This window comes from Macaca mulatta, chromosome 7 (genome assembly GCF_049350105.2).
Source record: "Macaca mulatta isolate MMU2019108-1 chromosome 7, T2T-MMU8v2.0, whole genome shotgun sequence".
Lineage (NCBI taxonomy): Eukaryota > Metazoa > Chordata > Mammalia > Primates > Cercopithecidae > Macaca > Macaca mulatta.
The window spans coordinates 144796488-144808868 of record NC_133412.1 but is presented as its reverse complement, the minus strand read 5'-3'; the positions used below and the strand labels follow the sequence as shown (position 1 = coordinate 144808868).

The 12381-nt window shown below is 38.1% G+C and overlaps 1 protein-coding gene across 39 annotated transcripts in view; it reads right to left on the bottom strand.

Annotated features, from left to right (window-relative positions):
- The window catches only part of SIPA1L1 (signal induced proliferation associated 1 like 1), a 409230-nt gene that overhangs the window by 81121 nt on the left and 315728 nt on the right, over positions 1-12381 (bottom strand). For all 39 annotated transcript variants that reach the window (XM_077937707.1, XM_077937717.1, XM_077937723.1 and 36 more), the window contains 1 exon segment: positions 3816-3990. In XM_077937707.1, the coding sequence (XP_077793833.1) occupies positions 3816-3990 (175 nt within the window).

Sequence of the window (12381 nt, the reverse complement as noted above, 5' to 3'; positions counted from 1 at the left end):
GAAACAAACAAAAAAGAAGGAAAAATCCCCTATTAAAAATTTCTTCATTGCAGAATTGTTCCAGCCTGTGACATATTTATTTGTAGCTTGCTTGTTTGCTACAAATCCTTATTTCTGAAATGCAGAGATGGTCTCTGTACAGATAACTGGGAAAAAGAAGAAATGGTTCAATAGTTCATTACCTCTTCCTTCCCTGAGCCTCGTCCTCCTTTACAAAAATACTGAGGAATGAATATGATGATAATGCATGAAGTAGAGCTATCTCATGAACTGGTTTGAGTACTGTTAGTTCAAGGACTTAAGAGGGAGGAAGACGTAGGGTAAAGGTCGGTCTTGGGGCTTTGCTGTGTTTCATTCCACATTTATACTTTCCCTGAACACTTAATTAACCACACTACTGGGATCTGTTCTACTTCCCTAATGCTTGCTAGCTATCTAACCATGGGCATGTTACTTAATCTAAAGAAGCCAATTCTGTAAAGTGGGGATAACTGGTATCTAGCAGGTTTGTAGGAATTAAATGAGACGGCATAAATATCAAAAGTATCTGGGACTTCTGCTTCCAGCCATAACAAAGTGCTTGATACGGCACTCACCATGCCATTGTGAATAACTAGAAAAAACGATATAATACCTCAAACAACTATTTGCAGACACTGGACAATAGGCAGCCTTGGGTAGTGATCCTTGAGAAAAAAGAATGCAGAAGATAAGCCCTATGACCCCTGGGCTTTCTACCTTGAGGTACTTGTGGGACAGTGACACAGAGTAGGGTACTGAAGGGGGAAGCCAAGACAGACTAGAGTTCAGGAAGTCTGTGGTGGCTGATATTTGCTAGGCAGAATACCAAAGAGAAAGAAATATCAGATGAAAGGTTCAGAAACCTGAATAGCGGTCCCTTTGAGTCTTGAGTTGGACAGTAAGCTACATATGCATAAATTCCAAAAGTCAAGCAAAGACAAAATATTTGGGAAAGAATAACTACCAACGGATTATAAGCCAAATAATTTTACAGTTCACACTGGGTTGGGAGATATTAGAGTTCTGAGCAGCCACAGTAGACACTTCATTGAATATTCAAGTACTGAGGTGCCAGAAAAGTCATGCCTTAGTAGTAGGGTTAAGTGAGTCAGAGTAAAAGCTACTCTAGGTATGCTTTAACGAAGCTTAAAAATAAGACTCATAAAAATCAAGCTGTTCTGCAACTTCACTGCCTGCCAAAACAAAACAACACTTAAAGAAGATAACAAAAATAAGACACTGAACAATGAAACATTTACAACATCCATTATCTTATCAAAAACAACCAGACATGTGAGGAAGTAAAATATAACCCAAGGCAGAGGAACCCCATTAAAAAAAGAAACCGAAAATCAGAGAGGCGATGAAATTAGCAGATGAACATTCTGAAACAACTATTATAAATGTGTTTAGGGATCTGAAGGACAGTGTGAACCTAATGAGGTGAGAATAGAAGACATTTAAAAAGATTATCAAATGCAACTTTTGGCCCTGAAATACAATATCTTAAATGGAAATTTCATTGGATTGGATTAACAATGAATTAAGACACCATGGAAGAAAAGAAAAACACAAGGAGCTTTAAGATATATTAATAGAAATTATCCAAACTGAAGCACAGAAGGAAAAAAAAGGTTGGGGGAAAAAAAAGAACCAGGGTCTCACTAACCCGTGGTACACTAGTGAGTGACATAACATACGTGTAATTGGAGTCTCAGAGAGACGGGAGGTAACACAGAAAAAATAAAGAAATAATAGCAAATAGTATTTTAATTTGATAAAAACTACAAATCCATAGATTCAAGTGACATCTACAGTGGGAATGATCTTTGAACATTTGTTCTGAAAAGCACTTTTTCAGAAAAAGAATTATATTCAAAGTTTCTTGACACAAAATAAAGTTAGATTAAGTATGGTGAGATTACATCACAGCACATAGAACAAAGTCTTATCTCTAGTAGTGTCACGCCCAGTAGCAGGCAGCTGAGGTGTACAGAGGCTGGCTGTTGCCTATTTTGGTGGTCTGCTATTATTTAATGCAGGTTTGAATGGCATGATGAATGGACTCTAGTTTTTGCCCCTATTCATAAGCTTGGAGTAAAAGAGATGATTTTGCATACTGTCTTCTTTGGGGCTTCAGAGTAGGAATACTTTCCTACTTTTCGTTCATTTTAGGAAATGTGTCATTTTAGAAGGGCAGAAAAGGACACTTTTCTGTGAATCCTTCTCAGGAAATATGCCCTGAAAGGTCAGACATGCCTCATAAAGTTGAACTACTTAACGGAGAGTAGTTCAGTGAAAAAGAATCTTTCCCTGTTGAATGTATTATATAATTCCAAAACTACAGTAAGAGGCTGTTTGCTAATCCAGGCTCATCCCCCTCTAGCCTTTGCAGTTGTTGGGATAATTGGGCAAACTGTGCACAAGGTGCTTATTTTGTGTATTCCACTGCCTTACTACTTCCACTGCCTGACTTACAGTCATGTTGCTTAATGATACCCTAGCTATACATTTCTCACATCACCCTTCATCACAGATAACACACAATCTTATCAACTCCCAATCTGACCATTCATTTATAGTATCACTGAGCTTATTACACATTCTCTTCCCAGATCCTTTCAATAATTCTTTGTGGTAGTGATAATTTACATAGCACAACAAATGGGGGCAACATGAATGAGCTGTACAGGGTGAATATCAGAATACCTGGATAAAAAGAGTTTAAGGGCATATTGAAATTTAACATCTTTATGCAGTTGCAAGCAGAGTATAGAATGTTAAAATAATATTTAAGCAGCTAGGCTATTTATGGGTTTTAATAGTCTCTCTTGCATGTCGTTTCCAAGTTGGCAACAGCAAAACCATGGCAACAGGAAATTCTTCCCTGCAGTGGAGTTTATGAATGCTTTTCTGTTTTCATGACTCAACTCCTTATTTAATTTCCTGTACAGAAAATCAGAGAGATTACTATAGACTGCAATACAGATGTGCTAATCCAAAGACCCTCTCAAAGAAAAACAGGTCACAGGTGTCTATGGATGAATTTAAAGATAAAATTTAAAACTGCTTTCACACAGACACATAGCAAAAGTCAAAACACTCTTTGGTTAGTCCCAGCTAACCAAAACAGGCATTTGAGAATGTTAACTATTTTACTGACAACATGGGGACTGGGCATGGACAACCTTTCAGGTTCATGCACCATAGTTAAACAGAATGTTTCATTATCATGCTTTTAATCAACACATTTTATGAGCTAAACTAATACCAAAGCTAAAAAGCCATTTTCTCAGAGATTAAGTAGACTGTGAATAATAATAATAGAAACAAACAAAAATCCTAGATATAAAAACAATACAAAGAAACAAAAACAAAGGTTGACTACATATATAAACATGAAGACTATGAAATGAATTAATGGAAGTCAAAAATTCCAGTCTTACACTCAGATGGTTGTAAGTTTCCGGAGTTTTTAATCACCCTAACATTTGGCTAAATGTAATGAAATTTACACAATGATATCCAGGAGGAATTCTGCATGATCTGTGTCACTGCCCCACTTCATCCACACACCTCTGACAACACTATATTTTTTAGAGTCTAATTCTAGCTACTTTGGTTATGATCTTCAACTGTTCTGGTGCTACATCCTCCCTCTCTGGCTTTCTCTCACCCATCACCAGCAGTTTTCTGCAATAAATGGCAATGTTGTTTTACGGATAATTTAGCAGATGCACAACAGCACAACAGGAGGAAAATAAGCCTATGAGGAGGGTGTAAGTATTTCTTACTTTTGGTATCAAGCTGTGCTCGATACTTCTCAAATCCTTTGAGCCGAACTCGCTCTCCCAATAGTTGGAGGAATTCTTCAAAGGCTGGGCCAGCTGACTCGTTGTTGTACATCTCTTCTTCAGTGCTCTGTCCAGCTTTGCAGTACATGATGCCTACTTTCTGCTGGTAGTTCAGCTGTGAAGGCAGGTAATACAATGCATATAAATATAGGCAGATCCACTCTGTCCCACTCAAATGCTAAAAGGTCCTAAAGGGCACATGCCCAGAAAATAGTTAACATCTTTCTTCTCTTGAAATCCTTCTGTGTTTTCCATCTTTGATCCAAAAATAAAGTGGAGCAAGTATCTATAAACTCCATGAATTGAGAAAAGGCCAGAGAAATAAATGAAAATTTCCTGTATTTAAAGATCATGCATCATTAGAACAGATCTGTTGGTACTATAGGAAACTTCTGTTAATCAATTACAAAGTACAAAATGAGGTTATTTTAAAAAATCCTGATAACTAAAGGCAATTCTTTTTTTATGGTGTCCCCCCTTTTAAAAGCGAGGCCTTTACAAATTTAAAAGCAGAGGTCTACTTTATAAAACATATTTTAAAATAAACTGTTTTGCACTAAAAGGTCCACTAATATTTTTGCAGTATTTTTTTGTAAAATTAGAAAAGACTTATCTCCCAATACCCTTTTCCCAATATATTAAATTATAAACCTTGCTTATGTCTTTGTTACAGCACTACTATCATCAATACTGCACTTAGAGCAACTTCTCTTTCAAATAGTTTTCTAAAGGATGAGTGTCTGCAGAGAAACTTTAAAAGAGGCCTCATAATGGCAAATCAGCTCACGGCAAATATTTCTTCCTCAAATGCAGTTAAAATGAAGGATTAAGAGATTTACATATAACATTAATCAAAACATTTATTCATCATTGAAAAGTTCTGTCATTTTGCAAACAAATTTTAAGCTGTTACTGATCATTTAACAAGCAATGAGTTTTCAACATAAAAATGTATACTTTGGGCTGGGCACAGTGGCTAATGCCTGTAATCCCAGCACTTTGGGAAGCTGATGGGGGCAGATCACTTGAACCTAGGAGTTCAAGACAAGCCTGGGCAACATGACAAAATCCTATCTCTACAAAATATACAAAAAATAGCCAGGTGTGGTGGTGCACACTTGTAGTCCCAGCTACTCGGGAGGCTGAGATGGGAGGATCATTTGAGCCTGGGAGATCGATGCTGCAGTGAGTCATGACTGTGCCACATACTCCAGCCTGGACAACAGAGCAAAACTGTCTCCAAAAAAAAAATTGGACTTTGAATTCTCCAATGACATTGGGACAATTCTTATCACTTTATCCTATTTCCAGAGTGTCATTACAACCACCACATCAGTAAGGTTTTATCTAATAAAAGGGGGAAGAGAAGAGGTGAAATTTTAATAGCTAACATTTATTGAATATCTACCATATGCCAAGCACTATGTGCAGTGTTTAACATACATTAAATTCTTACTCTCACAATAGCCCACAAGGCAAATATTACCCCTGTTTGACAGATGAGCAAAGAGATCAGAGAATGGAAGAGAGAGGAAGTAGTACAGTAGGGAGAAGACACAAGATCATAAACTGTCAGTTCTGTGACTCAGCTCCACTATCACCAGGACTCAACCAGGTTTGTCTTGCTCTATTTCTACCACTGCAACATATGTCTACAACTTCTTATTTGCAATTCTGAAGTTTAAAGGTAGAAACCAAATTTAGGCAAACACATTTGGCAGCAAAACTTGATATGGGGCTGACACTGACACTAGTACTTTTAATTTATTCATCTTTGTGTGAATATTCGTATTTCCCCTGCATAACTGATTGTGGGGTACTGCCCCAGATCTCATTGGGAATATGACTATATGGGTCATACATTTTATTATCCCTCTAAAATCTGAAAATTCCTGAATTCTAAAACACAGCCAGCCCTGCCACTTTATATTAAGGGACTATGAAACTGAACTACCATTTTCAGCTTTCCAAACCAAATGGTTCACATCGTGGTAACAAAAAATGTCATAGGGGAAAAACCAAATGAACAAACAAACAAAACCTTTGCTTGCTTTGTCTCCCTCCCCTGCACCCTGCTTAGCTGAGAAGAAAGCACAACAGCCTTTGCATTGTGCATAGACAGGAGAGTTCCTGGAGTTCCATAATCCTATCAACCTGACTCTATTTTACCTGCACTGGTGGGAGGAAGGTAAGGTTCCAAGTCTGAAACTTGTAAATAACTGGATATACGAATACTAGATTATATATATATATATATTTTTTTTCTCTGAGATGGAGTTTCGCTTCGCTCTTGTTGACCAGGCGGGACTGCAACGGTGCGATCTTGGCTCACTGCAACCTCTGCCTCAAGTTCAAGAGATTCTCCCTCCTCAGCCTCCCAAGTAGCTGGGATTACAGGCATGCACCACCAGCCCTGGCTAATTTTTGTATTTTTAGTAGAGACAGGGTTTCACCATGTTGGTCAGGCTGGTCTGAACTCCTGACCTCAGGTGATCCACCTGCCTCGGCCTCCCAAAGTGCTGGGATTAAAGGCATGAGCCACTGTGTCTGGCCTGGAATATTTTTAAAATAGCATACAACCTGACCTACCGTTACCTTGATTATGAACAGGAACACATTTGAGACTTAGTTCACTTTTGTATAGCACACATAAGAAAAAAAAAATCAGGGTAAAACTTCTGCACACTACTGACATTTAACCCCTTTCTCAGCTGGCCTGCTTCTAATGGCTGAATGTGGCTAATGCTTAGAGGGAAACGCTCCCACAGGTAAAGGTTTCATCTTGGCTTTAGAATTGAGCTAAGTACCCTATTAGGTCTCAACAAATAAAAAGGGAGAGATAGTCTCGATGTCTATTACAAAAGAAGTCCTTAATACAGCCAGATTCCAGGGCAGAACATTACCTGACTCTCTGCCTCCAGGGAGAACAAAAAGATCAAGCAATCTGTAGACAGGAAGGGGCTTTAAGTTACATGTTGTCTGGCAATGCCTCCCAGAACAGCCTTTGCTTGCAACAGTGTAAAATAAAAGTCACCCTGACTAATGGAAAGCATTACAGTGACACTGAATTTGTGGGTGCCTACTTAAAACTTCTTAGATAGAGGCCTAAGATTTCATTGTGCCACACTCAAAAGGATTCTTTTATTTAAAAAAAAAAAAAAAAAGTTTCCTGCAGAAAGAAGATAAGAAAACTTCCCCCAAAGTAGTGGACAAGTAGAATTCAAGGACAGGACAATGTGCCTCCTTTGATTGAATTATATACCCTAGTGAGCTCCACCTGCTGACAGAACAAACTGGTTTTGCCAGTTGTGAAAGGAATGATCCTTTAAGAGGATTAGGAAATTCCTAAGAATGTCAAATTTCCTCTGGTTTGAAACCATGCCAAATGTCACTTGCTGTATCCTCAAAGTTGACAATATGACTGTATCTTGATTTCTACTCCAATTAGATCAAAGGTAGATCAAAGGTAGATCAAAGGTAGGGAGCTGAACTCAGCTCCTACAGTCCTTAGCAGCCATGCTCCCAGACAGAATGAGATGTTGACAAGGAGAAGTAAATGTAATCAGGAACTTTCTAAGAGAAGGAGCAAATGTACATGGAGTTGTAAAGCCATGATGTGGGGATTTTGGATTGTTTTGAGGTTATATAAAACAGCATTTATTGTCTGAGAAACACACAAACATACCTACCTGGGCTTATGGATCTACATATACAATACTTTAAGGTAATGATCAAAATAAAGTTACGATGACGCCAGAAGCCCTCCTGGGAACAGGCTAGGTTATCCACAGTTGAGCATTTTGCTTTGGATAACCTCTGGGTCATTTAGCAATGGTGCTATAATTCATGTCTGCAGATCAGCTGTTCATATGGAGCACTGAGGGAAGTGTTGGGCACTCAATAAATGTTTGTACACACAAAAGTGATGGTGGTCAGTCTAACAGGATAAAGGTTATATTTGAGATGAAGGTCTTGAATCTCAACAAAGTAAAGGGGTCTTTCAACACCTACTAAAAGTGATGTGAGCTTCCACAGCTGGGAACCAACAGTACATACATTTGCTCTTCCTCTCATAAGGTAGGTATTTTAACACAGAGTTAAAAACAGACACTGCAATCTGACTTAAACAGCCATAACTTCCTGGAAAGACGGACGATAAAGTCACAGTCCTGTACCAGAAGAAAGAGATGTGAATAACCAAGATCTCAGAGTCTTCTTCAGAAGTTTTGCATTTTACCCCATCTTCCCTGGTATCATGGCCAGAAGGTGGCCACTGGGATAGCACAAACCATGAGAACAACCCAATTCTTACATTCTTATGAAACCTCTACTATTGCCTAACTAAATTTAGAAATTTAAAATAGTCACTATGAGGTATTTCATTGTGCAACAGTTCTTGAAGTGTGGACAGCAAACTCTTGAGCATCTCTGAGAACCTTCTTGTGGGGAGTGATGGATCATGACATCAAAACTATCTTCAAAACACTATTAAGAGTCAATCTGGTATTTTCCATGGACATATGCACTCATGGTGAGTCAAACTGCTGGCACTCTAGCATGAATCAAGCAGCGGCTCCAAACTATACTAGCACTCCTTGTATTCTTTTTCTCTGCTATACACTTACCCCTTCCCCAAATAAAAACGCAGTTAAGAATGTCCTTGATGAAGCAGTAAAATATTAACTTGTATTAAATCTAGAAACTTGAGCATATGCTTTTTAATATTCCATGTGATGAAATGGAGTGTACGTATAAAGCATCTGTTGCCTACTGAAGTGCTTTATGATAAATTTCTCAAGGAAAAGCATTCATTCGACTGAGTTGCAAGATGAACTTTGTGTCTTTTTCATAGAAGACTGGTAGGCAGAGTAATTTCTCCTCAAACCCACCTACTTCCTAATCCCTAGATCCTGTGAATATGTAATGTTAATGGTAAAAGGGAGTTCAGATTACAGATGGACTAAAGATTGCTAATTAACAGATGGGGAGAGTAGCCTTTATTATCCAGATGGGTCCAATGACTGAAAGATCCTTAAAAGTAGAAGAGGAAGACAAGATGATCATCAGAAAAAGACAATGGAGACAAAAGAGAAAAGACAATGGAGGCGGGGTCAGAGGGATGCAACACTGCTGGCTTTGGAGATGGAGGAAGGATCATGAGCCAAGGCGCATGAGCAGCCACAGAAGTTGAAAAGGTCAAACAGATTACCCTTAGAGCCCCTGGAAAGGACACAGCCCTGTCAACACCGTGATTTTAGCCCAGTGACACCAATATTGAATTTCTAACTTACAGAACTATAAAATAACAAATCTATGTTGTTTTAAGGCACTGAGTTAGGAGTAATTTGTTATAGCAGCAATAAAAGCCTAACTAAAATCACTATTTTCATATGAAAGAACAAACAAGAGACAAACTATAGTTATGCAGGCTTGTGTATTTGGGAGATATTGTCCTGAAACTATAAACGGGAGCCTGTTACTTCAGGAAAAACAACTGACAATATTTCCTGACCATAATAGAATTTAAGCTCTAAAGCAAAATTTAAATTTTTGGAAACTTATTCCTATCACCATGAGCTTGAGAGCTTCCCAACACTTAACTCTTTTTCTAATAAGATCAATGGAATATTTTCATTATTGTAAACTATGCAAACACTAACAAAATCTGCATAAGAGAACCAATTTTTCCAAATAACTGCTGCATGAAATTACAAAATCATGCATGAGTAAAAGATTCATTCAAGGCCAGGCATGGTGGTTCACACCCATAATCCTAGCATTTTGGGAGGCCAAGGTGGGAGGATCACTTGAGGCCAGGACTTCAAGACCAGCCAGGGCAACACAGTGAGACCCTGTCTCTTTGTAAAATTAAGAAAAAATTAGGTGGGTATGGTGGCATGTGCTTGTAGTCCCAGGACTTGGAAGCTAAGGTGGGAGGATGGCTTAAGTCTAAGAGGTCAAGGCTATAGTGAGCCAGGATTGCATGATTGTGCCACTGCACTCCAGCCTGGGCAATAGAGTGCAACCCTGTCTCAAAAAAAAAAAAAAAAAAAAAAAAGAAAGAAAGAAAAGAAAGATTAATTCAAAGTGCATGAAAGTCAATGAATTTTTAATTTAACAGAATACACTCATGATTTTAGATTGCACATTGCTATTAACCTTTAAGAAACTACCATTTGTTGGCCGGGCACGGTGGCTCACGCCTGTAATCCCAGCACTTTGGGAGACCGAGGTGGGCAGATCACAAGGTCAGGAGTTTGAGACCAGCCTGACCAACATGGTGAAACCCCATCTCTACTAAAAATACAAAAATTAGCTGAGTGTGGTGGCGAGTGCCTGTAATCCCAGCTACTCAGGAGGCCGAGGCATGAGAATCACTTGAACCCAGGAGGTAGAGGTTGCAGTGAGCCGAGATCGCGCCACTGCACTCCAGCCTGGGTGACAGAGCCAGACTCCATTTCAAAAAAAGAAGAAAAATAAAAAAACAAAAAACAAAAAAACAAACAAAAAAAACCACACACACACACACACAAAACTACCATTTGTTGAGTTTTGGTGTTATATCAAAGGAAAATATCCACAATTATCTAAAAGGGCCATATGGAAGTCCCTCTTTTTCCAAGTACATAAACTCTGTGAGGCCAGATTTTCTTCATCTACTCCAACCAAAACAACATATTGCAACAGACTGACAGCAGATGCACATATGTGAGTCCAACTGCCTTCTATTAAGCCAGACATTAAAGAGATCTGCAAAAACAATACTTTCTTTGCACTAGTTTTTCATTTTAGAAAACTTTTTTCACAAACATGTTACTTACACAAACATGTAATTAACATGTAAAAATAACACTTTTTAATTTGTTTTGATTGTAATGTGGTAAACACATAAAAAAGTCTCATGAACAAATGCTCTTTGGGATCTTTAACTTTTAAAAGTGTGAAGGGACTCTGAGACGTAAACATGTGAGAACTGTATTGCTATGCTTTCTTTTGGCTTTCTCTAATGACTAAAAATATCACCTAACTTTTCCTATTTTGATAACCTTTCTTCTGAAAATCAACATTTTTTTCCCTTTGGCTGCTGTTAAGATTTTCTCTTTATCACTGGTTTGAAACAATTTGATTATGATGTGTGTTGGTGCCATTTTCTGCATGTTTCTTATTCTTAGGGCTCATTGAGTTTCTTGGGTCTGCTTGCATCATATGTGGAAAATCTGGAACTATTATTTCCTCAACTACTTAGGTTCCTAACTCCTCTGGGATCTCCAATTATATGAATATTAGGTCAGGTGAAGTTGTCTCACAGCACATTGATGTTGGTTTTTTTTTTGCAATTGTTTCTATTGTTATGTCATCAAGTTCACTAATTCTTTCTTCCACAATGTCTAATCTGCTGTTAATTCTATCCAGTGTATTTTTCAACTCAGATATTGTAGCTTTCATATCTATAAATATAAAACTTTTCTTTTTCCAGATTTGTACTTAATATGTTCAATCTTTCCTCCTGCTACCTGAACATCAGAAAGACATCAAAGTCATTTTTGTGGCTGTAATTGTTTATTTTATCCCCTCCCCTACTACAGGTCATATGCTCCTGCCTTGTAGTTTTTAGTTAAATGATTGTTTGTCAGATGTTATGAATACTACCTTGTTGGGTGCTGGATATTGCTGTATTCCTATAAAGTATTCTTGACTTTGCTCTGGATTCACAGTTAAATTACTTGGCAAAAGTTTGAGCCTTTTAGTTCTTGCTTTTAAACTCTTGGTTGTACGAGAGCAGTGTTTAGTCTAAGGATAATTCTGCCCCACTACTGAGGCAAAATCTTTCTGAGGTTCTACTCAATGCCATGTCAATTATGAAGTTTTCCAGTCTGGTTTGTAGGAGTTGAAACTATTTGCACCAGAAGTAGACTGTTTATGGCTCTCTCCTCCCTGATAGTCTGTGCTCTGCGAATTCTAGCCTCCCTGGACTCACATCTCAATCTCAATCAGGGAGGTCTCTGGCCTTCAGCTGGGTACCCTCTGCCTGTACTGTAGCCTGGAAACTCTCTTCAGGCAGAAAGCTGGTGCAATCTTAGGGCTCACCTCATTTGTTTCCCATCTCCCAAGCAATCAGTGTCCTTCAATGCCCGATGTTCAACATTATAAAAACCATTGTTTCACTGTTTTGTCTAGTTTTTACGTTGTTTCAGGTGGAACGTTAAATGCAGTCCCTCTTACTTAATCTTAGCAAGATGCAGAAATTTGCCTTCAGTTTTTAAATCAACTTTATTGATGTATGATTTCTGAAGGGTAAATGCAAGGTGTATAATTTAATAACTTCTGACAAACCCCCAACACAATCAAAATACAGAACATTTCCATTACCCCAATAGCTCCTGGTTCCTCTTTGCAGTCCATTCCTGCATCATCTAACCGCTTCAGGCAACCACTGTCCTAATTTTCTTTTTTCTTTTTTTTTCTTTTTTTTTTTTTTTTATTACTATAAATTAGTTTTGCCTAC